The sequence below is a fragment of the Calonectris borealis genome, chromosome 2, assembly GCF_964195595.1.
Source record: "Calonectris borealis chromosome 2, bCalBor7.hap1.2, whole genome shotgun sequence".
Lineage (NCBI taxonomy): Eukaryota > Metazoa > Chordata > Aves > Procellariiformes > Procellariidae > Calonectris > Calonectris borealis.
In genome coordinates this window covers 55938120-55964943 of record NC_134313.1, presented here as the reverse complement: position 1 = coordinate 55964943, position 26824 = coordinate 55938120, and the positions used below count along the sequence as shown (strand labels likewise).

The following is a 26824-nucleotide window of genomic DNA, read 5'->3' as shown; positions in this document are numbered from 1 at the left end:
TTTTCCTGTCTCTGGAAATGTTGCATGTTCTTGCTGCTAGCTTTCAAGGTTTCATGTCTTTGGCTGCTGAAAATCTGTGCATTGCTGTTCTTCTGCAGTACTCATGGAAAGGTAACTGGCTTTACATTTACTTCCTTTGTCAGGGGAATGGTACTTCTACCAGTTTGGATTTTTCTCTTTTCCCTTCTGTATTTATTCCCTACATCTGTCTGTTAGAAGTATATTAATCACAGAGGCATTCATTATTCTAGTCTAAATCTAGGACACTGAATATTGTGATCCCTGCTATACAAATTGCCATTTTACACTTCAAATATTAACCTAAGCAATTTTAGATATTTCTTGCTAGCACTCACTCAGTCACAATTATTTCCTCTAAACAGTTTCCTTGCAGTTTCAGGTGTTATATATGGCACCTTGGCTAGTAAAGATTTTTATTGGTAAGCTTAACCATAAGATAGTTAGTGACTGTAATTGCTTTTTGAAGACCATTATAATAGTACCCGGTTTAGCAAAAGACATCAAGTGGTTCAAGCAGTTTACTGATCATATTAATCTTCCCTCCCAAAGAACTAGGTTTGATTATTAATGTTGACAGTGTGAGGAAATTAAAAAAATGGCTCAGAGCTAGTTTATTCTCAAAGTTGGGGAGAAAGCTTTTTATAAAAGACGTAACAAAATCTTCCAGATTATCTCTTTTTACCTTTATATTATTTTATTATAAAATGTTTTCATTTATATTTAGGTGATTACTTCCAAATGATTCTTCCAGAAACACTCAGATGCCTACCTGTAAAATGTTAGCTGTACATTCTTGTTAACAAAACATTGAAACATTGAACATCTTCAGGTAAAAATGGCTTCTTCCTTAAAATATGTTTACTAAGCTTCTGAATCCATGTGACCAAATAATTGTTTTCAGCTCCATTAGAATAAAGTGTTTATTTCAGATGTAAAACCATAGAATTACAAATAGCAACGGATGATTTAAAGTGACATCAGTCAACTTGATTTTTTTAACTGTCTAAAAATGTTAAAGTTAACTGTTAAAAATGTTAAAGTTCTTAACAAAGAACCCTCTAAGTAAGTCTAGACTTCTTCAAAAAAATCTTTGAAGACATATACACAAGAATTTTTAAGTCTCTTGATGTTATACAGAAACTAGTAATTCCTCACTCAAACAGTAAGAACTGAAATGATACACAATGTGGGGACTGTATAATTACTAATAAAAATATAGACAGATGTTTTTGTAAGTGCTTTTGTATTTTCTATTTCATACAAGTTGATGGTACATCTTTAAATGAACAAGGCCATGTATTGTATTTTAATGATATTATTTCATTTTTACCACTGTACTCAAGGGCTTTTTTGGAATAACTGGACATAACTGATGTTGTTTTCCACTGATCTGAAGTTGAAAGATAAGTTACTAGTGCACTGTTTGTTTTGGTTGTTGTACTGCATTAACTGCACATTTTTTGAGGTGACAATTTACTACAGAACTCTGTCCTGTGCAATTATTCTGGTGATTTTTGTGCATCTGAACTTGTGACCAAATCTGAAATTCAAAAAATAATTAAATGAAAAAAAGAAGCCCAAGATGCTTTTAGATAACACTTTTTTCCTCTGTCAGAAAACATTAATTGCTGGTAGCTTTTAATTTGAGCAAGAAAATGAGAGACTCTAAAAGAAAATGTGCCTCTTTTGGGTAATTTATTAGATTAAATACAGATAGCAGGTAAGGAAAGATGTGTGTAGAACATTTATATCCAATAGATTTTTTTTTTTTTTGAGAAAAGTGGATTAACATCTTTCTTTTTTTTTTTTCATGATTACTGAATCTCCATTGAACAGATGAATCAAGTATGTAGGGGCCACATAACATATGCATCATAAAAAATACCAGTGCAAGTTTTCCTACAGTCTTTCCAAAATATGTATCAGTCCTGCTTTTCTGAAGATTATAGGGTATCCTTGATCTGTCTCTTAAGAATACTGCTGACTGTAATCTTTTCTGTATTTTATGTTGGATACTTGTACTAGAAATTATTCTAACTCAGTTTGTAGGTATCCTGTTATTTCTCAGACATAAGGTGGATGAGAACGACGATAAATGAAAAAAGGATAGATTAAAGATTTTTGAAGTAACATTCTTAGAGGGAACACCATTTCTGAGCAGTCAGAGGTGTAATGTTTAGGTTAGTTAATTCAGTTGCCATCTGAGAGAAGTGAAATTGAATCTCTGAAATATCAGACAGGAGACAAACAAATGGCAATAAAGAAGCTGAAATTGCTAAGGGGATAAAAGGATAATCCAGAAATTATGTGATAAATGTGATAAAAGGAATATCCAGAAATCAGATAGTAGAAATGGTATGTGATGATGAATCTGGAAGGCATTCCCAAGGAGAAATTCTCTTATATAGTGTTCCAAAAAAAGAAAAAACTGTCACCAGATGATTAGTTTGACTTTGATGGTGATGCCATTCTTGAGTTCTTACTGAAGTATATAGGCAGAATTATTTAAGCAGGTCAGTGCTTTTCTGTATCCATACTTTAAGAATAAGGCCTTATTTGGAGGCTTAAAATATTCCAGATTTAATTGGAGGATTCTGTGTGTATAAAATGCTTGATTATGAAGAGAATTAAATAGGTTTGTAGCAATATCCGTAGGTTATGAACATGCAGTCGGAAAATGTATCGCATATTGCAAAAACTTACATGCAAACATTCATGCTAAAAATGTTTTGGTTTTTTTTTTGATCTACTTTCTCTAATTTGCAGTGATTAAACAATATTTTTCAAAATACCTCCTGCAGTTGTAGGCTTAAGCAGGAGAATCAGTTTCTCTAAATTGTGTCCCACCTGGCTGTTGTGCTTCTCACTTCCGTTATAGAAGTTCAGAGCCCACGGGAGCCCTGAGCATGGGTTTTAGAAATAAAAGCAAATTAAATGTGAAATATAAAAGTCGGTGGAAAATTTTATGGTTTGTCTTCTCTCTATGCTTACCCTCCTATTCTTTATTTTATTACTTATTCATTAATTTATTTACCTTTTGGCTCTGATGTCATCTTTTATATGCTGAAACATTCATGTTCCCTCTTAAATCAAAGTGCTTCTGTTCAGTAGAGCTGGGTTAACAGGCCTGTGAGATCAGAGTATAAATTCCTCAGCATTTGAACCTTTGAAAACTAAAATACTGTGACAAAGTCTGGTGTCGCTGGAGCCTACTAGCAGGCAGGGCTGTTAGCTTGCGGTGAAAGCAGTGCACCCCGAAATGTCAGGCAGCGGGGCTGTTGCCGAGAGGTAATTGGGAGCAATTAGCCGGTCTCCCTGCTGGGCAGATCGCTATTACCTTTCTCCTCTTTGCCCTTCCTCCTGCTGCCGCTGCAGGGCAACGAGTTGTGGGAGTGATGATTCCCTGAGAGCGTGTGCGTGTGTGTGTGTCCGTGCGGGCGGTGGAGGCGCGGGGCCGCCCTGCGCCCCGGCCCCCTCCCCGCCCCGCCGCATTGTGGAGGGAGGGACCGCGGCCCGCAGCCGCCTCCGCCGCCGTGCGGGGCCGGGCGCTGTCCGAGGTGCTGAGCCGTGCGGGGCCGGGCGCTGTCCGAGGTGCTGAGCCGTGCGGGGCCGGGCGCTGTCCGAGGTACTGAGCCGTGCGGGGCCGGGCGCCGTCCGAGGTGCCGCGCCGCGCCCGGGCGGCACCATGGTGTTCGCTCCAGGTAAGGGCAGCCGCTTCCTGTGCCTAGCCGGGGGGGCCCAGCGGGAAGGCCCCGACCGTGCCGGAGAGCTACTCTGGGGGCTGCGGGGAGGGGGTAGCGGCTGAACCAGAGCTGCCGCCGAGCAGAGACAGGCAGTTTTAAAGAAGGTGGCTTAGCTTAGGATGTGTTTAGCTGTGGAGCCAGAGGTTATGAGGGTCACCCCTCTGGTTCTCATCAGGGACAGGAGCAGGGACAGTGTGCAGGGGACTGTGCTTGTCAGACTGCACAAAAGGGTCAGGAAGGGGGACGTGGCCCTGCAGTGACTGGAGAGTGAGTCCCCCCCGGCACCCACACCAGTGGCTGCCAATGAGACAATCTCTGAAACTCATGGAGATATTTTACACGTTTCCATTTCCCCCCCTTCGCCCCCCAATCCCCACCAAGTGTTTGAATGGAAGAGAACAGAAAGTTTGTTAGTCCAGTTTTCACTGGAACAAAATTGAAGACTTCAGCTGGAGCTCATGTCTAATGCAAGACCTCACTCTATATGGGTGCAGAATCTCTGCCGTGTTGTATAGATGTGTTACACCATAGAGGAAAGGAAGCTACAGAGAATCTGCATTGGACTTGGTACATTCTACTCGGAAATAGGGAGTTTGTTGTTCAGAAAGGGATGAGAGGCCCCGGAGCTCCAGGATATAAATGTAAGTCATGCATAATATCTTCTGTAGTGAAATGACTTGAAATTAACGTCTTTAAAGATGTATAATTGTCAGTAAAAATAGTGGGTCACTAGGAAAGGGAAAGTAAAGGCTGCAACTTGACAATGAGTAACTATTAATACCTTTGTTTTGCAAAGATAACAGAAGTTTTGTCTTCCTTTGAAATTCTATATCCAGTCTGTGAAGGGACAGGAATCCAAAAGCTTTATACCTTCATGAAAGAAATAATCTTGGGATTGATTTTGCTAACTCAACAAAGTCTAATTTTTTGAGAAATTAATATCCTTTTTCAACAATTAGAAGTTAATTTTTTCTCTTTGACTGCCCAGTTGCTGTCTAATTTAATACTTTCCTGTACATCATGTTCTGAAATTGGGACCAAGTTATTTATCGTAATAGAACCAGCCACTGTTTTCTGTAGTACGCCTTTTGGTATTAGTGGCTCCTTTCTGAACTCCTTTTATCTGACAGACTGTCACCATTAACTGTACTCATTTTTGAAATGCACCATGGGACTGGAATACTGCAGGAAGAGATTACCTCTAAAATGAAGAAAACATGCTTATTTTCCCCAAAGGCTGACAATGAACAAACCCCAAATCTCATTAATAACTGCATGAATTGTTCTTTTCACAACTCTAATCCATAAAGGAAAAAAAACAACTCTCTAAATCTGTCTTGTATAGTTGTTCTTCTTCAGTCTGCTTTTACTCAAAAAAAATCCCATGGTTTTGTTGCAAATGAGATGATAAAGTAATCAGAGGGGCTTGACAATCTCCTGTATTTAGACAGAGCAAGCCTGGGTAGATTGCATTTTTTAATTGCTTTTCTTCACTGTAAATCAGCCCTGCCCTGGCATTATCTCTTCTCCAGATATTTAAAAAAAAAAAAAAAATCAGGGTTTTGTACATCTTTAACATCTTCATAGTACTTAAGGCTGTATGATGTAGGAACACTATAAGCTTACTAAGAAATTGAGTTTTATTTCTTGAGTCAACTTTCTGATTTTATCTCACTGTGATGAATGACCTTATTTTATGTTTCATTTATTTGTTCGGGGCGGGAGGGGTTGAAAAAGATTTGTCTAATTATAAATGGGTAGGGTCAGAATGATAAACATCCTTCCAGGACAAGGGTGGAAAAAAGAAAAGAACAGAACAACAACCAAAAGGAAACTCTTCCAGAAAAAATAATGGAACTTCTTTATCTGAAGACAAAGATAAGATTTTGCATATGAATAAGATGATGCTCTCTTCCTTAAGGTAGTGGATATGTTATTGCAGAGCACTGAATTAACATTAATGTTTATTAATGTTTATAAACTGTTAAGTAGAAGGAGCTTACCAAGTTTAAATATACTTTTTAAAAGGCGAAGCCAGCTGACTATTGACAGAATAGATACTTTCCTGTTAAACTTCAATTATTTTCCCTAAATCTTACAGTTATTATGTAAAAAAACCCCAACACCCCTCATCAAAAACCCACAAAACAAACAAACAAACAAACCAACCCCAATCTGAGCTAGATAGATCAAAATTGTTACAAAAAGGCCAGTATTTCATGTTCAAAACTGGACTTTCTGGCTCATTCTAGACAGTATATTGCTATTTACAGGTATGCAAAAAGCTACTATTCATATGTGATCTTTCTTCATACCCAGCTTTAATTAACTTTGAGTCTGTTCCAGAAAAAGGAACTGAGAAAAGTACGTTTTTCCTCACTTGGTTTAATCTGACTGGGGCTTCGCTGCACTTCATTGTGCTGGTTGACTAATGGTAGGTTGGTGTATAGGAAATGCAATCCAAACTCTATGAGATGGCGGTTCATTTTACCTGGAGAATTCCCACATGACATGCTGCCCTTACAGTGGGGCATGATCCATGTAATGGAAATGCAGACAAGCTACACATTACAAAGATTAGCTTCTTTACTTTTCCTGAATTGAACTGCTTTAGGCAGCCTGAGAAGTAGACAAAAGTGTTATTGATTATTGGATGTAAGGATGGAGGTATGCATGGGACTGCAGTAGAGCAGTATGACATTTCAAGGTTTTGGATTAGGTCAAAAAGCAAAGAGAAGTCATCATTGTTGAATTGGCAGATTTTCTTAGGAATCTTCAGAAGTGTATTTCAGATTTTAAAAAAATATCACTGCCAAATTAGCTTATAAAAGATTGATAACTATGAATAATTCCTGATTTGCCTGAACAAGTGGGATACAAAGGTGTTTTTCATTCTCCAAGGATTTTTCTCTGATGTTATTTTGCACGAGTCACTCAAACACTTATGTCTTAGACCTTTGCCCTTATGTGTACATACTGATATAGCACAAAGATGGCCTGCATTTTTAAAACTAGCTTGGGAATAAAGTTAGAAACCTGTTAAGGATATCTGAGCTACCTAATGGGTTTTCTAAGCAACTCTCACTAGGGTATAATTTCTGTGATTATTTTAGTATATTTTGAGAATTTTACTCTCTAATGTAAGACCATAAAAAATTTTACCAAATTATACAGTCTCATCATTGCAGGCCATCATTGTTTCACCCAGTCAGTACTGTACAAAGCTGTGTTTGGTTGAATAGGAATTTGTATTTTTGGCTAAATAATATCTTTTAGAAAGGTATCAGTTTTGATCTGAATATGTCAAGAAAGATTGCAGCATTTACATTGGCTGCTTCTTTCAGTGTCTGAACGCTCCCATCCTTTAAGCTTGTATCTACTTTGAATTGTGTGATTTCATCTTTCAGGTGAATCTTGTCATTTTTCAGTGTAATTTGAAGAATTCCTTCTTACCTGACATTTTCTCCGTAACTAGGAACTCACAGGCTTTACTTGTGGCCCTGCAATCCCAAAAGAAGGAGGAGGAGGTAGAACTCATTTTTGTATCAATATTTTTATGCAAAAACAGATGTGTGAATACCCTTAAACTTTAAAGATAGACGTTGGAGAAGCCAGAATATTCACTGCTCAGCACCTTTTTCTTGCAACAGCAACGCCAATAGCTTTTCGACTAGCTTTTCAGCAGCACAGCTGTTCTTAACATTTTTAAGCTAGAAGCAGTATAGCAGACTTGCGTAATGACACTGAAGATCAGAAACGCATCCTGTACCAAACATTTTAGGAATCTCATTAAACTGCAATTGAAGACATAGCAGCTGCACACTGAAACAGATGTGCTTACTTGGCTGAATAGTCCTGATTTTCTCTAGCGGAAAAGCTGGGAAAAAAACAACCTGTTGTGCTGCAGGATGTGAAGACATGAAATTTCTTGATAGCCTTTTTCTTTTTTGGTTATATAGTTACAGGTACTGTGGAGAACCCTGTCCACAATGCACAGATCAAGAAACTATGGAGGGACCTGTTAATGAATGGAAAAATTGCTACCAATAACTTTACTTTTTTGAAGGTAACCTGTTGAGGGATATCTCCAGTGTTTGTGCAGAGCGTGGTACTCTGGCACTCTCAGTTATGAAGTGCCTTTCACCCATGAGAACAATTGTAGTAAGGCAGGACACAGTCCTTGTCCCCGTTAACTGCTACATTCTGCTAATGCTCTAAGTTCTGCAGTACCAAAAAAATATCCTAATATAAGATCTAAGAGTATATACACGTAGGATTCTTTCTCGTTAGCTTAGTGTTGACAAAGTCCATGTGATGGATGTAATTCGGAGGCTACAGACAAGACTACTTTGCAGACTTCATGCAGTCTGGTATAATGGTTTTCTTGTCCAGAATTTGAGATGGCTGGTAGTGAGTATGGAGGCCAGTTGCCCCCAAAAGTATCTGAATGCATTTGCAACTAAGAGCTCTCAACAATACTTCAAAGTGTTTGCTGCCTGGTAAGAAGAAATCATATAGGAGGAAATTTCTTGTTCTTTTTTGCTTAGGAAAAATGTTTTTTTGTGCTGACCTCTCCCCAATGACGCATTGATCTTTCCCCTGCTGTGAAACTCCACTAGCAGATCTCATTAGTGAGGTGAAAGAAAGTTAGTTCGTAGATATTCAGAAATGTGATGAAATTAGCAAACTTAAAAAGTAGTGAACAGTCCTACGTGCAATATTTCTTTAAAGCATGAATCAACATAGTGTTAAAAACTGGCACAGAATTTACTCTTTCAAATTATTTTTAACAGAACTGAAGGCTTAAGGCTTAAACAAGTGAGGCTGGCACCTTTCACTTCCATATCACTGGGTTGAATCCTATTCAGGTTAGCAGTGAAAAGAATTCTGTCTTCACAGTGGCTGTGTACTGGCCTATTTTGAAGGAGTTGTTCATAGTTGGGGGATGGTGGTAATAAGTGATACAGTCATTATTAACACCCTTACTGGCACTGTGTATGGGCTCCATGTATTGAGCAGAAAAGTCAAACGATGAATGTACAAAAGGAATGAGTTACACTGACCTCTAAAGTTTGTCCCTCCAAATCTTTATTCCTCTAGATGAATTGTTCTGTTGTACTTGTTATAGACATACATGATTCCAACACTGGAAGCTTTATCATGATAATGGAAATTAAATGCACTTACTGTAAAGTACAGTGAAAGGTAGATTTATTCCTATACCTTCAATCTTGTCTGTTAAGGATTTTGTTAAGGACACAATCCATTGTATTATATTTACAAATACTAAGTTAAGCAAAAATTCTCTGCAAGCAATGTATTAATAGTTTCTTTATAGGCTTTCTGAAATAATTGAGTTACCCATTTGCAGTGTGCTCTTTGCATAATAATTTGCAAACTCCTACAGAACAAGATTTATTATTTTTTAAGGGATTGCAATTGGAGCAGAATCTTTACTGATGTTAGCAGAAATGAAAAGCTGACCTGAATAGCCATAAAATGCTTCAGGTTGCTTTAGAATGCCTTGCCAGGGAAGTCAAGGCAGGTGAGCTGTGCTGCTGTCATCTGACCCTACAAATGCCTGTAGTCATCATATCAGAAGATGCTGTCTTCCTTCTTCAAGAGAGTCTGAAATTTTCTGCCTGAAGAAGTAAATTGAGCCGTATTCTACTCAGATATTTATCTAATGGTAAGGCAAATATAATCTCCTGTGGATTACTTACATTTGCTTCACTTTGTAGAATGCATATTTTATATAATGACACTGTATTTTCTTACTTTGATCAGTGAATCCACTCACCAGTTGTCAGTATGGAGGGGTGCATATCCATTACTACTTCAGTTAAATACTCGCAGATTGACATTACATTTTGTCTTGAAGTAAGTTTTCTTAACAGAGTGGAAAACATTTCTCTGGGAAGTTAGAGAATTAGCTCCAAGAGGGGAAAACAGCATGTCATGGCATCCTGTTGCAAACAGGGATTCCGTCAAGATTACAGCTGTGAAAAAACCCTGGTTTTTACTCTTTCAAGGTGCACTTTAAATTTATATAATCTTTCATTCACTTTCTCTTGTGAGTTTGTGTATATACATACATATAAAATCTCAGCCTCAATTACTAATAGCCTTATGTACAGTTTTCAAACTCCACTCACATTCTAGAATAAGCAGGAAAGTTTTTCTAGACTGTTTTGTGCATGTGCAAATTTAGGGTTTTGTGTGGGTTTTTTTTTTTTTTTTTTTAGAGATAAGGAAGGGCTCTGCTTCAGCTGAGGTTTAACTAGACAATTTCTGAAATTAGACTCTCTGAATAATCTGGTATAAATTGAAACACATCTAAAATGTAGCAGGATGTTTTCACTGATTTGCTGGCTTTTGACAGGTTACGTAAGTTTTTCCCTATTTTCTTCACTTAAAAAAAAAATCAGGCTCAGATATTGCAAATTTTAATTAACCTGTACATAGTTCTTCAAGACCAAAACCCACAAAGCATTGAAGAAATATAAACACAACAGCTGGCAAAATAAACCTTTAGTAGTGGAATATGCCTCCATTGAAAACTTTCCTTTCACTTATGCTGTACAGTAGTGGATACCAAAAGTCTTCTAACACCTAGCAAAGCTAGGTATTTCAGCGGGGATTTGTGCAAGTCCACCAAAGAGCTTTTTAGTACAGATTCAGAAGGCCTAAATGTTATCTAGCTTTCCGTGCTTAATGTTTTCCTTTTGGCTAGGAATCTCTGAGCACCTAAACAGTAGAAAACAAAAAGCAGAGAGGGTTAGATGACATATGGGTCACCTGTATCTGTGCCATTGGACCTCTCCCTCTGTGGGAAGAAGCACAGCATTTGATACACAGAAATATCTTATTTCAGTATTTGAAGTGTGTTGCCTACAAGAAATAGCAAAATTGTACAGATGAAGAGAATTTAAGTTTTTCATTAACTTTGGAGCAGCTGGTCCCAGATGCTCTCTAGGAAGTATCTTATTTTTAATACAGTGAACCCTAGCCTAAGAGTTAAAAACCCTCATACGTTAATGTTAGTTTACAGTATTAGATTCAGAAATTTTCCTTTTGGGACCAAAATCTGATTATCACACTTACGGGTTTGGGTGTGGCAGAATTTTCAGTGACTCCTACTTTGAACTACATCCAATCTTCAAAGCTGAAAAGACATAGTCCTTAAGGAGTGAATTTATTGCTATATGTGAAAATACTTAGAAAACATATAGATTGAAGTGTGTAATCTGTTTTTAGTTAATCTTATTGAAGTATGGCAAGAAATCTTACTAAAACATGTTGAGAAAATGCTTAAGAATAGATAACAACATCTGTAGATCCCAACAACCTCTTAATCTAAAAAACTTTGGAGCTTCATTTTTGACTGGCATATTTCAAATAATATGAAATAACTCACTGGAGCCTTCAAAAAGATAACTTTTATATAGCAAACAAACCAAAAAGACTTCCAGATACTCTTTTCTCTTAAGAAAGGGCAAAACTCAGTGGAAAAAAAAAAAAAATTACAAAAACTCAGTTCAGATGTAGCTAATGTCTGGATAAAAAAGATACAATGAAGTATTACTCTGGAGATATTATCATGTCCTTTGAGACAGTTTATCTGCATTTCTGCTCTTCGTCTTCGCCCTTCCGTTCCTCTTGGATTTGTGTTCAAAGCAGGGTTGTTCCAGCTTCATTCATATAACTTGTTTTGAAAAGCAAAGTAGTCTGTGCTGGCACCCTTCCTGATACAGTTCCTCTTCTGTGCTGCTTGCACGGCAGGAGTTAAGGAGTGAGGTTAAGGGCAGAAAATATAACTGAACTGAGCCATGACTTTTCTAGTGAAAGTGAGTGTTAAAATCCCCTGCACACTGCAGGTTAGAGAATTGAAAAAACACGATGATCCTACCTGAAAGTACTTTTAGCATTTCTGATACGTTCAGAGTCCTCCCTTCTTCCTCAAGGAATCAGGGTAACTGAGAATTGCCCTCCAATACTTGATAGCTATCAGTCAGGACCTCACAAGGCTCCATTTTAGAGCATGAGAAACAGTACTGGACAGAATTAACTCTCACACAGTTAAGAATATATTTCTTATTTAATTTTTTTAAGATTAGATTTACAACTTCATTGTAGGACCTTTTCATGAAGTCTCTGAACTGGCATCATTACTGACATTGAGACAAATCGGGTCTCTAATCCTGTAAATAGCTTAATGATACTCATGCATGAAGTTGAGTTTGTGCACATGTGTTGGACAGCCTTCAGTCCTGGCTAACTGCCGTGTTCATTCATTCTGGGTGTAATTAACATGACTCATCTATATATCCTGATTGTGGATGCTGTGCAGCCTCATATTTTATACTTATTCTTCAAATTAGGCTTCTAGTGCTGGAATCCTAGCACAAACCTATAAAGCAAATCAAAGAAGGAGATTTTTTAACCATTTCAATTCACAGGTTACAAAATATTCGCCAGAAAAGGCTCACCTGGAATTTCCATGCTGTGGCTGGCAAGATGGACGTCACTGCCTAATGCCAATGGGAGGTTAAAGAACAGAACTTTGTTTCTTGTAGTAGAAGAATATCAATATTGATGCAAAGAATGTTACTGTTAATTACTACAACATATATGTGTACATTATGTCGATACAAAGTTGCCAGGTTCTTTAATTTTTTGAAAGATCTACAGTTTGTAAACACAATTTAGGTAATATTCTGCAACTTTTTTTCCGTAAATACAGCTCCCATGCATCCATACTGGATCTTGTGATGAAATCTTATCGTCACAGTCTTGCTTACTTATACTTTCACTCCATTTAAAAATTTCATTAGTACTGTCAGTTGGATTATAAAAATTACAGCAGTAATTTTCAATAGAATTGAAATAGATTTACCAGAGAGCAGTATTTTTGTTGGATTATTATTAATTTTTATTAATAATGGAAAATAATTGATTCTAATGTTGCAATGCTGCAGAAAATAACATAATGGTTAACTATTGCAATCCAAATCAAAATATTGGTAAAACAAACAGTAAATTTTCTGGTTAAAGGATATACCTGCATAATCTTATGTAAAAATGAAGAAAGAATATTTGCTTCATGTCTCTTTCAGCTTCAGAAATTTTGCATAAATTAAAATTGTAGCTAACAGGGGAATACATTTTGGGTAATTGTGAGGTCTAAATTGCTCAGAAGTTTGCTTAGAGGCATGTGATTTTTTTTTTTTGTTAGTTTTAGATATGGTTAAGCTCAAAGCTGTTTACACAAACAAAAATTTCTTTTTTCCAGAAGAACAACTTCAGTGGTATTCATTTGCTGGAATTAAACTGCATTTGTTATTCCTGTGAAGCAGAACATAAACTTTTGACCTCTGATGCATGGCCCTTGGGATTCATGGAACCTGTCATATAAGCTAAGCTGTTCTCTTCAAATGCAATGTTTGTATTGTGCCTCAAGACAGAATGAGACCTAACCTGCAGGGGGACATGATGAGCTGCATAAATGTCACATGCTTTGAGGAAAGGTGAATTAAAATTAAAGGCATTATTTTTCTCCTGGGAAAAGGAGGTGAAGAAGCAAAAGTGATAACTGAGGGACAGTAGAAGTTTCCTGAGATTGGATGTACATTCATGGTCATGCATGCTCATACACGACTAATGTCTTCTCAAAAAGTGTGGGATAAATTATTTCTAGTCCATGTTCTCCAGGAGTCCAAGGTTCCTTCGTACTACAGCTCATTCACCCCTGCTCTCTTTCCATGTGAGAAATGTTGCTTCCATTTCCTTCTAAATCTCTGATTTTGCACACACTGAAAGGTGTCTCATTCCCCCACAGTTCATTGCCAGCATTAGCGGATCTGGGATGGACTTGCATCTTTGCAAGAGCAAGGTCATGCCTGTGGTAGTTTAGCTTCATGGTAGTATTCCCAACAATCCTATGAAAAGATACAGTAGAGAACTTAACTGCTAATTCAAACAAATGTTGTTGGGTGTTACTTAGTAGGACTGTTTATAAGGCATATTAAATTTAACTTGTAGCAAGCTGAAAGGGAAAGGCACAGGGGATATCAACAGAAAGTGCAGGAGACTACTTTGATTGCAGGCTGGAAAGGAAGCGACTCAGGATGCTTTGAAGAAAATGAAGTATGTAAATGAGAAAAGGTCCATGTGCAACCAGAGTGAAGTTCTTCAAGATTTAATCTGTGCTAAATGCTCTTTCTCTGTAGCTATCGTTTTCCATGTGTGCTTTTCTAGGCATATTCCATAGTCCAGAAACATCACAGAGAATGTGAAGTCTTCCACACAAGATGTTCTTGGACTTAAACTAATGTTAGTTCTAGTAATTGAAATGAATACTTGGAATCTACTTCAAATGCTTTTATTCTTTTTCCAAAGTGCTAGCATATTTTCCTTCATGGGGAACATCTTCAAGCGAGCCAAGGGAATTTCAAGGTACTGATATATGGCACTAGTTTTAGACGAAAGTGGAATATGTGACTGATTCCTGCAGTCAGTCCAAGATTTTGAGGTTTTTTTGAATCTCTCAAACTGTACTTTAGATTGCAGAACCAGGCTCGAGTTTCCAAATTACTTTTTATCTGCTATGTTAGTTGGCATAAAACCTACCAAGTGAAAGATAAGGTAATAAAAACATGCTAAAGAGTCTTTGTCATGTCTTAATGATAAAATTGCTACCTTGCCTTTAACATCACTTAACCTGGATTTTTCAGTTCTCTATTTACAGAATTAGGGTGCTGGGTTCCTGAATAAGTCAGGTGAGCATGTAAAGATAGAGAATAAGTAGAAAAGATTTTCTGACATCAAGAGAAAAAAGGGATAACTAGTAGGCAGAATGCTGTTTCTGCTATCCTGCAAGTTTTTCCCAGCAATTGCTTCAAGTGACCTTTTGTCATGGAATTTTAATTAAACTAGTTATTCTTCAAATCTTAAAAAAATCATAGATAAGAATTAATTGTGTCTTATCACCCTAGTAACTCTTATTTTGATTAGCTAAACACCAAATACTTAGACAACAGGAGCGATGTCTCTGTTTTACCTACTTGAAAATATGCAGTTCTTAAAAAGTCTGATTAATTCTACAAGCACTCAAATTTCTGCCTTTGTTTACGTCCACGGGAGTCTGTATTTCAGCAAGGTGGAGCAGTTTGATAGATATGTTCCAGCTCAACCCCTTTGGGATTCTTGCATGAGTCATCTCTGCTTTCCTTATTCAATCCCTCTTTTCTTGCTCAGAGTATGTCCAGCATATCAATAAATAAATGAGCTTCTCAGAAAACAGCTTTGTGGTAACTGCTTTCCTTAAAATGAATAATTGCAAGAAGAGGACGTAGTGGTAATACTCTTCCAGAGACTGCTGTTTACTCCTTCAGGAAGTAGAAAAGTTGGGTTTTATGGCAGCCTTACCAGCTAGAATCACAGGAACGCAGAAGGCTTGAGGTTGGAAGGGACCTCTGGAGACCATCTTGTCCAACTCCTGCTCAAGCAGGGTCACCTAGAACCATTTGCCCAGGATCATGTCCAGACGGGCCAGCTATGATAGACACCACACACCCAGGGGAGCTAGACGTTCATGTCTGACTGCTGGACGTGTCTGGATCCCGGCTGGCAGTCCAGCTCCTACATGTAATGGTCCCAATGCAGGCTCAGACCTCTACACAGTGTCAGATATCCCCCTCAAAAAGGGCTATTATTTTCACTGTTGCTTTTTAATTTAGATGGTCAGCATAAGCTGCCAATTGGTCACATCACTCCAGGCCGACATCTTTGACTCTCTCCGTGTCCAAAGCCAATTAGCTGGGTTACTATCACCCTAAATGTGTTACACAGAGGTAAAATGGTTATGTTTGTTTGAGCTGCCTTATTTCCTTTCTGTGCATACCTAAACCATCAGAGGCAGGGCAGAAATAGTCCAGAGGTTTTGGCTTTTCTGTTCTTGGTTTGTTTTCCCAGTGAATAAAAGAATAATCTATTGAGTTAGAGCTGGGCAGATGTAATCTAGGTCTCACTTATCTGAGTGGTGTTTTCAGGCAGGCCTTGCTCCATGATAAACAACTGAAAAACTCGGGTAGAAATTCACTAGAAAACTGTCCTTTTATTCAACTGGATGCTGTGGATGTAAAAATATTTAAAGTTCAGATTTTGTAGATTAAATGGCAAGAACGAAATAAATAATGAAGCATCCCTAAGGAAAGAAAACTGAGTAATTTTCAACAGCAACGTGCTTAATGGCAGTATGTTTTTAACAATAAATTCTAGGGTTTTATGGCTATAGGGGTTGGCAAATTTTTTAATTTCATATAACCTCATAGTCCATTCCAACATACTCATTTGTATTTACAATTTCATGTTTATCCATGCTTTTGTTAATATATTATCTTCTGGACATCAGCTGAGTTGGCTGATCTTTTTCAGCAAGACGACTAATTCATTGTGTAAAACAAAGTGAGTTCATATTTGAGTAATAAAGAAATATCTGTACTTTACTGTTAAGTAACATGGAATTTTATCCAAAAAACAGTTTCAATTGCTGAGGAGTGGAACAAACTGAATCAGGCAAGCTGATTGTGCCAAGAATTCAAGTGATTCCGTTCAGTCAGCTTTTCCAGCTTAAAACATGTTTTCTAAGTTTTCATGGTTTTAACCTCTTAATTGTAGACAAACTTTGTCATCTCAGTACAGTTGCAGGGTTTTTAAAAAATTATTCAATTTCAATAGAATTAAACCACATTTGTATTTTACATTTAAGCAGAACATATCTAATATGAACACAATAGAAATAAGTAATTTTTTTTAAGTCCTTTCAAAGAAACATGGGAGATAATTAATTATTTCTTTCTCAAAGAGTAAACTTTGGTCATTTTGCTGGTGGTTGTTTTGGGCTCACAGATCGTGGAATCACAGAATCACAGAATGGTTTGGGTCAGAAGGGACCTTTAAAGATCATCTAGTCCAACCCTCCTGCCATGGGCAGGGACATCTTTTGCTAGATCAGGTTGCTCAAAGCCCTGTCTAACCTGACCTTGAACACTTCCAATGATGGGCCATCCACAGCTTCTCTGGGTAACCTGTTCCAGTGTCTTGCCACGCTCATCATAAAAGATTTCTTCCTTATGTCCAATCTAAATCTACCCTCTTTCAGTTTAAAACCATTGCCCCTTGTCCTGTCACTACAGGCCCTGGTAAAAAGTCTCTCTCCATCTTTCTTATAAGCCCCCTTTAAGTACTCAAAAGGTCACAGTAAGGTCTCCCTGGAGCCGCCTTTTCTCCAAGCTGAACAACCCCAACTCTCTCAGCCTTTCTTCATATGAGAGTTGTCCCATCCCTCTGATCATCTTCCTGGTCCTCCTCTGGACTTGCTCTAACAGGTCAATGTCTTGCTTGTGCTGGGGGCTCCAGAGCTGGATGCAGTACTCCAGGTGGGTTCTCACCAGAGCAGAATAGAGGGGCAGAATCACCTCCCTCAACCTGCTGGCCACGCTTCCTTTTATACAGCCCAGGATACAATTGGCTTTCTGGGCTGCAAGCGCACATTGCCGGCTCATGTCCAATTTTTCATCTACCAGTATCCCCAAGTCCTCCTCCGCAAAGCTGCTCTCAATACATTCACCACCCAGCCTGCATTGATATTGGGGATTGCCTTGACCCAGGGGCAGGACCTTGTCCCTTCCCTCAAGCATATCACATCTTAGTAGTGTCTTCCTTAAGGTAAACAAGTGATTCTACTTTTTGTCTCTATCTTAAATTTCCTTGCACAAAATTCTTAAAGAACATTGGGAATTTACCACAATTCCAGATGTGGACCTCTCATAAAAGCAGCTGACCTTTAATTCACTCTGGTTTATTTCTCTCAGGACATAATTCTTAATATATGGCATTAAAACAGACAGTAAAATACAAATCCTGTTTAATGAAATACTTGAGCACAAGAGTCAATTAAGAAAGAACTGAGATAAGTATTTCAAAAACCTTTAAAATCAAATCTGGTGATGTAAATAAGCACCTAGCTTAAGCATTTCAATTAGCAACTGAGTACATTTTCCTAAACGCCAATAGGTGCTGGAGGTACCTTAATTCAGATTTTTTTTTTTAATATGAAGATCAACTTTGAACACTACAGAGCGTACTTTATTGTCCAAATTGTCATTTGTGTTAGGAGTCAAAATACTTCCAAAGAGAAACCTGTTAACATAAACTACTCTTCTTCATTACCAAATGTCAGTAGTCACACTACATTATTTTGTTCTTCTCCAGATTTTAGCACTTTGGCAAAACAAGGAAGTGTCACATAAGAAATATTTATTTGTCAGGTTGCTACAGACAATGTTGTAGGGGTTTTTTTTTCAGTTTTACCTATAACAATCTGAGCAATTTTTAATGCTTTTGCAAATATTTTTGCAAATGTAGCTAAGGATTAATAAACTGACACTTAACAAAATTTTGTACCTTGAAGTCAATTGGAATTTGATGGATGAAGGCTTTTAATCTGAAGTAAAAGTAAGCAGAAATATTAATGAAACAGCTTTTTCTCTGTATGGTGGTGAGGGAGAACGTGTCAGGCTTGCAAAATGAAGTCCAATTCCCCATCCAGGAGTACAGCTCAAGTCAAAAAGGATGTGATTCACAGCTGGATGAGAAAACCCTCCTTCCCTGTCTTGCTGCAAAATGCAGCTGTGCTTGTTTCAGCTGTGAAGCCACAGCTGTCCCCAGAGCTGGGAAGTGGGTAACTGAGCTGTATGACTCAAAATCTCCCCTTTCATTCACTCCTGTAGCACTGAGCGCACAGAGGCACTTTCCACCCTGCTTCATCATCTTCCGTATTAGCAGGTTTCCTATGTAATAAACTGCTCCCAAGCACTCTGTGGTTTTTTTTTTTCCCCTCCTCTTTTTCTATCCTTTCACAGAGTAGGCACAAATGCTTAGTTCCCTTTCTTTGTCGTTTGGTTCTGGCAGGTGAGAAGCCAGGGACGGAGCAAGATGAAGTTAAGCTGCAGAACGCCAGCAAGCAAATTGTGCAGACTGCCATCCTCCGAGCAGTGCAGCAAGTTTCCCAGGAGAGCCAGCAAAAGGAGAAGCGAACAAACAGCAGTACGAGCCTCCAGCTAGAAAGAGGAAAATTAACCAAGAAGCATGAAAAGAAGTAAAGGAGCAGATTGGGTTTTTCAATCCTCCAGTCTGCAGTGTTTTCAGCCTTCTCTTTAGTATCAGCTGTATTGCTAGTGCAATGTTACTGTTGTAAAGCAAACCAAAGTATAATCACACCTAGACATAAGGTAAAGCTGCAATAGTCCTCAGCTGAGAAATATTAAGTGCATTAGATGACTAACTCCATATTTATGCAGTGCCTCTTAACAGAAACAATAACCATAGCTATAAAAGTAGTTTCAAGCACAAGCTTTTATGGTATGGACTTATTCTCAAAAGCTTGTTGTCAGTGCACTTTCCTGTAAGTTCTGCGTGCAACATTTATGTCAGTTCAGCTGGACAGACTCTTCTCTGAGTTACTGGGTTCACTGAAGCTGTCTTCACTGAAGAAATAGTTTACTGTTGAGTGTAGCAGAATGCTTTCAGGCTGCCTTGAAGCATGAGTTTGTACTTTGCTTTGATTAAACATGGACTATGTGAAATGGCAGTATAAAGTGGATTTGGTAAGTTCCGTGAACCAATTTCTTTTTTCATCTTGGGAAAAAAAAAAGCAATCCAGTAAGACTGCAGTGACTGTGATCTATGACTGTGATCATAGACCTATGATCTATGTCTTTTTTAAAAGAAGTTAAAAGAAGTACTGAAGTTGTAATCTACTTATTTGAAATACTTCTATACTTCTGCATAAAAATCACTTGTGCCTCGACTGTTCCTTCTGATTTTCTTGATACTGAAAGAAGAGGAACTGATGTGCTGATAATGGCATTCTCCAGCTTTTCCTTCAGTTTTGCAAGTTTGCTGGGGATTGATTTACAGAAAGTGAAGACTAGAGTGGCTTGAAAAAGAGTGTTTGGATTTATTAATATCTTGAAGGATGGAAATATACTGTGTCTGAATTCTGTCATGGTAGATATTTCTCACCTGCTGGGCATAAAGTGACTTTAGATATTTGCAATTGTTACATAGATTCACCTTAAATAGCACTGCTTTAAGCTGGTAATACAGAACTTATCCTTTAACTGCTCTATACAGCTGAAGAAATCCATGATGTTTCTGAAAATACAGATTAAATAAATGTAGCTTTCACTTTTATGCTCCCTTACTGTAATGATGATTGCACTATTATACATCTGAATGAATAACAGTATATTTAATTCTAGAAATGGCTTGTAGCTCTGCTTCAACTGAATTCTTGTAGTAATACACCTAGAAATATAGAGAAGCAGATGCACAGGATCTGCAAAGAAGGAGGCAAACTTTCATAATTGCTTTTCTACTCAGTTAGATGATTCTCAAAGAGACTTTTTGGTTTAAGTAATTGGCTATTACTTACTGTGTCCCACTGCTTGTGTTAAACAATTTCAGGGTTCTTTCTCATGGCCGGAGGTTTAGTCATGAATAGCCACATACTGTAATAGTAAGCCTTTGCAATCTGCTTGGTTCCTTTTTTTTTTTTTCTTTTTTAATTTAACAGCACTGACTCATGCCAGATAATGATTTAGCTCAATCTTCTTTCACTTAAAAATGAAAAGAAGAATTTGACATTATTGAAGTTGTTCTAAATCCTCTAATTGTGAAAACTGACTTGGATTGCAAGTACACAGTTGGTTCACTTCTACAGACACTGGGTGAATTTTTCCAGCCAAGCAAACTTTGAAAGGTGGAAGTATTGGGTCTTGAGGCATGTGCATGTTTGTCGTAATAGTAATTTTTTTACCATTAGTTTTTTAATCAGGTGACGATTGGTTGGGAGGTAGCTTTTTTCTAAGCACTCTTTGCATTTTTGCTTTCTGAGAGCCTAAGAAAACTGATCATGAGTAAAGGTTCAATTCTGAGGCTGATGGGCAGGCAAGTCTAGTGGATGAGGGAGAGCAAGCTCTGTGGTGCAAATGGTGTTTGCCAAGGACTCACCTACAGTACTGTAGGAAGGAGAGCTATAGGACAGCAAAATCTCCATTTCTTTGGGATTGTTCTGTTTTTTTAAAATGCTTTTTGTCCCCAGAAATTTGCAATATGTCTTTTTTTTTTATGTTCCTGGTAATTATTTTAATAATCTTCATGTAGTTTGGCAACTTGTTTGCATGTCCAATGTTTTTTTTAAATCATCATGTTAGAAAAAGAGGAATTTCAAAAGCCAGTGAATCCAGGCTTTTGCCACTGCTTCATATGAACCTATTCCACTCTTCCTCCCACTATGGTCTTCTACAATATCCCTTTACTGTCCTAGCCCTTTTAGACACACTGTTACTCAACCATTAAATCATGCCCATCGTTTTCAGTACTGTTAGACGTTTAATGTCTTGGAAAGATAAAAATGGTAGGAAGCCCAACAGAGTCTTGAGGAAGCCTTCTATTGAGGAAAAACAAATACTGTAGCTTAAACAGTGTAGTTTTCACCAAGAGCCAAATAATGCATCTCCTAGCTATAGTATATATCCCTAAATTAAGGCATGCACTTAGTATCTCCTATTGACAAAGGGTGTTCTGCACACCACTTGCCTCCGGGATATGTAGTTGAGATCTGTACCGCATGTGAGAGAACTGCACAAAAGAAAACTTTACCCTTGGCTTTTTATATGCTTACTACATGGTGAAAGTGGGTATTTTTGGTATCTTCACTGACAGATTATATTTTCTGGAGAAAATACAGACTATAGAAATTACTACAGATGTGATGCAGGTCTGATGACAAATAAAGAAACTCTTAAAGAAACTCTTAATACCTTACATGTCTCTGGTTTCTCTTGTCAAAAGGGAAGCAGTTTTCAGATTCACTGGACAATCTTATGAAGCAAACAATGTGCTCGTGAGGTTTGTAGTAATGAATGCATTATTCAGCACAATAATTCATATCTTAAAAGTACAAGACAATCAAAATGGTATCTATATGTGTTTAAAATAAACTTACCACTTTTAGCACTTATCAGTGGTAAGTAGAAGGATGCACAAACCTGTGAAAGTACATTAATCACAACTCCTTTCATGAAGAATAATTAGGTATCTATGGCTATCCTGTACCGTGCTTGCTATGTTTTCATTCAGGTTGATTATCGCAATTTTATTACCATACTTGTGCTATTCTTTGTAGTGTAATGAAACAGCAACATCTAAACTGAAAGTCACATGGCCACAGCACGATGTTGTAAGAGATTGCTGAATACCACCGTTCATAAAGTTTTTGGTTCTGTGCAGTTACATCGGAAAGCCCTGCTCTAAAATAAAAAAAAATGAAACTGTGACTTGGAAACAGCCATCTTAATTTTATAATTTCAGAAAAATAAAAGCATTCTGTGGTAATATTATAGTTAAGAGTTGGAAATTCTTGAACATTTATTCAATAGCAAACAATGCACCTAAAAATCTACTCATGTCGTGTCTGATTTTTTTTTTTTTGGTGATGTTTTTAAGTATCTGAGAATGTAGTATGTCTACAATGGTAAGTATATAAAAATAGCTATGTAACTATTCTCAATATGACTACCATGAAATATGCTACAGTTGTTCTTTAAATGTGTGCTAATCTCAAATACAGGGGTTAATGTGTCATTACTGAGGGCTTTTCTGAAAAAGTTTAGTCTAAATTAGGGGAAAACATAAGAGGAAGTAGAATAAATTCTTGAAAGGATGTGGGATTCACTCTATATCTCTTGCTTACCCACTCAGGTATGAGAAGAAAGGAAATTAATGAAAACCTGAATATTGGCACAGCCCAATTTCTCTCAATGGGTTCCTGCAATACAGGGATCAACTTGTTAAAAGAGTTTGTGGGAGGGAGGGGGAAGAGCGAGCTGCTGATAATGTCCTCCTCACCTGCACTCAGTAAGGAGTGAGCAGCAGTACTGATGCAACCTCATTTCTAATGGGTAGGTTTTCTCATCTATGAGAGAGAACTGCATCAATGGCTTTTGGGGCCTCATGGTAACCTCTGGCAGAACCTTTTTCCCTATTTTGCGTTTTCCAGAACAAAGGGATTCTCTGAGGCCTAATAGGTTTTTAATTTGCACTGTATCCTGTCTTTCAAATGGAACAGAAGTAAGGTCTCTTTTCTCTACTTCCAGAGCTTCATTCACAAAACCTGGTGAATGTGCATGGGCTTTTGTTTTTAAAGACCACTGCATCTTCACCGGATTTAGTCAACAGGACCAACGATTTCTTTAATGCTTAAGACTGAATGGATGAGCACACACACTAGCTGTGTTTGAGTGCTCTGGGGAACACCAAGAAATAGATACATATTTTAAATGCATTTGCTTCTAAGCTGTTCTTGTCTGCCAGGCAGATTTTCTTTGTTTAATTAACATAAGCAGCTTTTCTTCTTTAATAACTTTTCCTCCAGTGACTTGCTACTTGGATTTTGTTATATGAGCTTGCTAGTCTTAACACTAAAGCAATAGTTCATGTGTAGTTTGGGTTTGATTAGAACCCCTGTGGAATTACACGTTCCATTGTGGTGTGGTGTAGTTTTTGTCTTTTCTTTCACCAAAGGTGAGTGGCAACAATAAATAATGTTCTAAAGAAAAGGAAGTGTGGGGTTTGTGGTGGTGGTGGTGTTTTTTGTTGCAGGTTTTTTTCCCCCTCCGTTGCTTATAGCAGGAGGCCACACGGGACATATCGTCATGAATCATTCACATGTGTTGTGACAGTAGCTGGGTGTAGAACTTCTACAGAAAGAGAGAAAATTAACTCTTATGCAAGCTGGAAACTGAACCCACCTAAGCTGATTCTAAAACATTGAAGACACTCCGGGTAGCTTTAAGGGGAATGTTCTGTGTGTGCTTTCAGATTCGAAACCCATTTAGAAACGCCAGCTAGTGAAGACTGTAATTGCTTGCTTTGTGATATGAGGTGGAAGATGAACATTACTGCACTGTTCTGAAGACTTAAATGCTACCTTCTTGTGTCTATAGAAAACTTTGAATTGCATCCTTTGGCAGAGTGACCCATTTGCTCCTGCCCTTGGGAGTGAATAGCTGCTATTCTTTGCACACGTGCATTCATGTGGGCACATGCATCCCAGAAGGCTAAGCCCCTGTCTCTAGTCGCTATAGTAGACGCACTTGCCACGTATTTGCTTTGTAAACATACCTCCTACTAACGCTGTTTCCCCTCATTTCTTCCACATGAGACAGCTGATTCTGAAAATCCTCAGCTACAGGAAGAACTATGAAAGCCATCTGCTTCCAGAACAGGGAGAGCGAATATAGTAAATCTTCTTTGCCTCACTGGTGGGATATTGACCCTTTCCCACAGCTCACTGCATGTGTTTATTTCCAAGGAGGATAACTGTGTTAGCCAGCACTTTGTTGCCCTCTCTTGCTGAGGGATTAACCCATAAAGTAGTGATCTTTAGTATTTCCTTCCAAGGCAAAAACTGTTCCTGGGACACAGTTTGCCCTGACTTGTGACAGTTTAGTAGGTCTGGCTGACTTCAGATTTCCCACAGACTGCATACCTGTTTCTTTTTTTCACTATAGTGGAAGAGCAGACTTTCAGATCTGAGTATCTACAGTGGTGAGGATCTAAGAGTTTGCCTGGTACTCCACCAGCTGAAGAAGTTTGTATACTTGTAGTTCAGCAACCTGAAGTAAAACGTGTCGGATCTTGTAATTCCTCCTATCGTATTTCCCAGAATTATAGATACTTTTACACAGCTGCTTTGTTTTACTGAGCATTAGTCTTCCTAGATCTATAGGCAGGAACTTGTTGTCTTGTTGTCCTCGTCTGCTTAGATCACTGAAACCTGCAGTGAGCAACAGAAGCTGCACTGTTTAGGAAAATGACCCTCTCAGTGCTGAGCTGTTTTTGTGGCTCTTCTCTTGACCTCTTTTCTTTATTTGCATGTATTTACTTCCAGACAACAGTCAAATCAAGAGACCCACAAAACGGAGACATCTGCAATACCAGAGATGCAAGGACCCAGTGCATCCTTGCATCATCCTCAAGTTTAAGGAAATCAGCCCGATGCCATGCTTCCCTCTGGTAACTGGGTGAAAGGAGATGAGGCTGCAAATTTCCACTTGCAATACGAGGACGCCCCCGAGTCAAGAGCTCTGTTTCAGCTCAGGAGGTACACAAACTCGCTGTTCTGTTTGCTAAAGCTGGCTTCAAATATCAGTGCCTGAGTCAGGCGACAGCTTGCTCATCACTGTGCTCAGAGGAGCTGGGTGGAGGAGACCAGGCATGTCTCAATCCAGGCTCCAAGGGGTGAAACTGCAGAAGGCACTGGGCTTCTACCTGCCTAGGAATGTTCCTCCACCGGGTGGAGCAGCTAAACAAGTCCCTCCTTATGTGGGGTTGTGTTGTTTTGTTTGTTCTTATTAAAAAAAAAAAAAAAAAGAGGGCAGTGGAAAGTCCTTGCCTGCTCCATGTTCTCTACCAGACAGGAAAGCAAACACAGTACTCTAGCAAACAAATTTGGCATTCAAGACCACTCTTCAGGGTACCTGACCTCAGAAAAAACGTTTTCTTCAAGGCCAAATTGGCACATCTACTTCTGTAACTTGATTTGTGCCTTCAGCCTTTTCTCCTCTTCTGTATAATGGAAGGAAACACTGAGGTCTGCAAGATAAAGTTAACCTCCACTCTTTGGTTGTTGTTTTTTTTTTTTGCCTGCTGTTTTTTTTTACTCCAGTTAACCTGTACTCTTGTCTCTCAAGGTCACCTTTTTCCTTGCTCTGAAAAAAATGAGAAAATGCTCTGAGAAAAAAATATTGGATCCGTCCTGTAGTCCCTGTTTTAATCTTTGTGTTCCAGCATATCTGAGGCAACATGTTTTTCCTTGATATAGGCAAGACCCCCTGTCATTATTGCATGTTTAAGTCTTTAAACAGTTTTCCCTGTACCTGCATTGTGTGTAGAAGTAGCATTGTAGAAACTACCGCCACATTATGATTCTGAAGCTGCAGAAACTGCTGTATATCATATATGCTAAATCCTTAATTCCTTGAAAAATCCCTTACTCTTAGAAATCAGATTATATAACTCCATCTGCCCTGGTAAGAATTAGGTTAACATCTATTTTGCCTGCTGGCGGGCTAGAAGGCTTTTTTGGTTTTTTTCCCCTTTCAATTATCTACATCTTAGGCTATTGGCTTGATTATTTGGAAAGTTAAACGTCCAGCTAGGGAGCACAGTGAGAGATTGAGAATTAGGATCCTAGCTAAGGTAAGGGGACTGCGTACAAAGCTAATGACATATAACTCCAGGATCTGCATGACCTGCAATTTGGAGGTACAATAATAAACAGCTCTTAACAGACTATGATGTCCGGATACTAGCAGCTTTCAGTGTGCAGATGGTGATGCTGTCAGGAGATGTCAGCCTTCGGTCTCTAAATGCCTGTCATATTTCATTAGGGCACACAGATGACTCTGTTCCCTCCACCACTGAGGCTCGACAGCAGATAACAAACGAGTTCTACTGGTAATTGCCCTGTTCCTTATTTTCTGATCTGTTCATTTCACCCAAGCACCCATGTCTGCAGAAGCAAAAAATGCTTCCATGTATGAATTTTCACATTGTTGGTGACAACGAATGTGTCATCACTCAGGGACGTGCCAAATGCTCTGCAGAAGGGCAAAGAAACCCAATTTCTTTCAGTATGACTCTCTAGAGGAACAATGCATCAGCCTAAGGATTCCGTGTATGTTTGCAGACACCTACGGGAGACAAACAACTCCTCTTTGTTTTGTGACTGTCACTTTGGGTATGAGACTGTACTATGTCTCTCCAGCTCTCATTTTGCCTCCACCTTGGACTGAAACTCCAACAGTGCAGACACAAGGAGAACAGCAGGTGGTACAAAGGGACACGAACAAGCCATGGTTTTGCCCTAGCAGTTCAAGAGCAAAGCTAAAAAGCCTACTGCCTCCCCAGTCTTTCTGGCATGCAGTAAT

The 26824-nt window shown here is 38.4% G+C and overlaps 1 protein-coding gene across 2 annotated transcripts; it reads left to right on the top strand.

Annotated features, from left to right (window-relative positions):
- Window positions 1-25844, top strand: AKAIN1 (A-kinase anchor inhibitor 1). 2 transcript variants are annotated; one of them, XM_075142052.1, is made up of 2 exons: window positions 1-111; window positions 18738-19005. In XM_075142052.1, the coding sequence occupies exons 1-2, from the start codon at window positions 18-20 to the stop codon at window positions 18926-18928; spliced, it is 285 nt and encodes a 94-aa protein (XP_074998153.1). In that variant the 5' UTR covers window positions 1-17; the 3' UTR covers window positions 18929-19005. The 2 variants fall into 2 exon arrangements, 1 of the variants encoding a protein (XP_074998153.1); XR_012672368.1 differs by lacking the exon at window positions 1-111 and adding an exon at window positions 3546-3722 and having other exon boundaries at window positions 18738-25844.
- Window positions 25845-26824: the final 980 nt, after the last annotated feature.

What these genes read in the sequence shown, in the direction of transcription:
- AKAIN1 (XM_075142052.1), top strand. Translation starts at nt 18, where the DNA reads ATGTTGCATGTTCTTGCTGCTAGCTTTCAAGGTTTCATGTCTTTGGCT. An exon ending in TCTGCAGTACTCATGGAAAG is followed by an intron (nt 112 to 18,737) that starts GTAACTGGCTTT and finishes TGGTTCTGGCAG; the next exon opens with GTGAGAAGCCAGGGACGGAG.